Genomic DNA, 1,961 nt, shown 5'->3' on the forward strand with positions numbered 1-1,961 from the left:
AAAAAAAATGCAAATTTTTTTTTTTATTAAATGAATAAACAATATGCTGAAAAATCCATAATAATACAATAACCAACCAGTGGCTCCCAAACAAGGAAAAATTTGAATCTGATACAAGTGTTACTCACTGAAACGATACTGTCCAAATCACTATGCTCAATCCTGAAGATTTTTGATGCAGTGTCTGATCCTATGCAGTTTTTCAGTGTGATTGGCTTCTTCATCTGGATATTAAAAAAAAACTAAAATTACATTATGTTATATTACATTCCACCCCATTCCATTCCATTTCATGTTATTTTTACATACCCAACTTATTTATTAATGATAATCATATTAATGATTGCAACTGTTATTGTTCACTACATTGGGAAGATCATGTTCCACAAATGGTTGAGCCTTTTTCCGTAGTGCAACTGCTCAAACTTTAACTTGCATTACACATCAAATGATTGTTTACATTTTATAATGTAAATAGTACACTAAAGCAGTTCTTTAACCTAACATAAACACAACTATCAATAGAGTTATATTTCACGTTTACTAGCTGATGTGCAAACTACCACATACTTTAGAAGCATTCTCCACCTTCACACGTTTCACTGCTTGATCACCTATAGGTATGTTATGGAAGTCAACCTCAATGACCCCATTGTTGTTCTGCATTGCAGTGTCTCTTTGCTCTAGACTAGATACCACATGGTGAGAAAATTTACCTGTAATCAAGTAATGAATACATTATATATTATTACCTCGAATTTGATTGCATTGAACTATCTCCGAACATAGATTAATAGATCTTATAGTTAACACTATAATACCTTTTATATATATTTAGGTTATCACTATTAATCTAATATAATCTTGAACATGTGTATTCATACATTGATTGTATAGCTACTAGCTAGCACACATAATATATCCTTTCTAACTTGTGGAGAGTAATATTTGCCACGCCATTGACAGTTACCTGTATTGCTTGAAACTATTCCAGTAACATAGCACAAATAAAGTTGAACCATATATAATGCTACACGTTAACAATGCCTGTAAAGTAATTTAAATTCTTCCAGCGTATATCCCCTTCAAATGCGACTTATGCAACACTGCTGCTGCCTCGGTATTGGTATAAACACTTAAGAAGTGTAATCCCAACAGAAACCCCAAGTCATATAGGTGCAGCACATACACAGATAGTGGTTCCTGTGATAGAATAAGAGACCTGCAAAACTTCTCAAAACTTCAAGACATATCTAACCACTGGATCTATTTCTAGGAGTAAGAGGACAGGCAGCGATTGGCCCAAACCGGCAAGCATCAAGTGCCTCATATTTCACCTTCAAAAACTCCTTACTTATATCATCTGAACAACACTGTAATACTGCAAGTGTGACTGTACGGCAACTGATGCTACATATTGCAGATCTATTTTAACAGCACGCTGGGGATAGTGACCACTGCAACCTGCTGGTAACTTAGAGACATAAGAAATATTTAAACATTTAAAAGATGAAAATGGGTTTGTTGTTATGCATCACTTGAAGATGCAGTCCTTACACACCGATAAATATTCGCATTGCAGATAAGATTGGTTGAAGATGTGTACCCGTTTAGTGTTAAATAAAGTGGCAAGTGAGAAAACCAACGTGCATGAACGTGTGTAGAAACGTCTTGGTTTCAACAGAAACTTAAAAATGCAATTAAAATTTAACATCCTAAGAGGATCAAGAATTTGGGTATTTTATTACACATACTCTTGCACGTTATCCTGATGCCTCTACAATACCTCGTGAATCACACAAGTAATTGGTCTTTGCCTGCATTCCGACTGACCCTGCTCAGATGACAATTTGGGGAGCAGGAAAAAAAAATTGTATTTCATGTGTATGAGAACACAGAAGGTAAATTTGTAAGATTCTGCATTTTAACATTGAATAGTTGAACAGTCTCACTGTGCCACT

General features: G+C 34.7%; 1 protein-coding gene across 4 annotated transcripts in view; it reads right to left on the reverse strand.

Annotated features, from left to right (window-relative positions):
• The window catches only part of LOC106814803 (coiled-coil domain-containing protein 108-like), a 72,052-nt gene that overhangs the window by 53,699 nt on the left and 16,392 nt on the right, over positions 1-1,961 (reverse strand). For 2 of the 4 annotated variants that reach the window (XR_001394667.1, XM_014819160.1), the window contains exons 7-8: positions 571-716; positions 129-224 (exon numbers count right to left, since the gene is read on the reverse strand). Coding sequence is in view for 3 of the 4 variants with exons in the window: in XM_014819160.1 (XP_014674646.1) it covers positions 129-224; positions 571-716 (242 nt within the window). In the remaining variant the exon portion in view is untranslated. The remainder of the gene's footprint in view (positions 1-128; positions 225-570; positions 717-1,961) is intronic. The other 2 variants (XM_014819171.1, XM_014819179.1) reach the window with 2 other exon arrangements.

The sequence above is a fragment of the Priapulus caudatus genome, unplaced genomic scaffold (assembly GCF_000485595.1).
Source record: "Priapulus caudatus unplaced genomic scaffold, Priapulus_caudatus-5.0.1 Scaffold27, whole genome shotgun sequence".
NCBI classification, from domain to species: domain Eukaryota; kingdom Metazoa; phylum Priapulida; class Priapulimorpha; order Priapulimorphida; family Priapulidae; genus Priapulus; species Priapulus caudatus.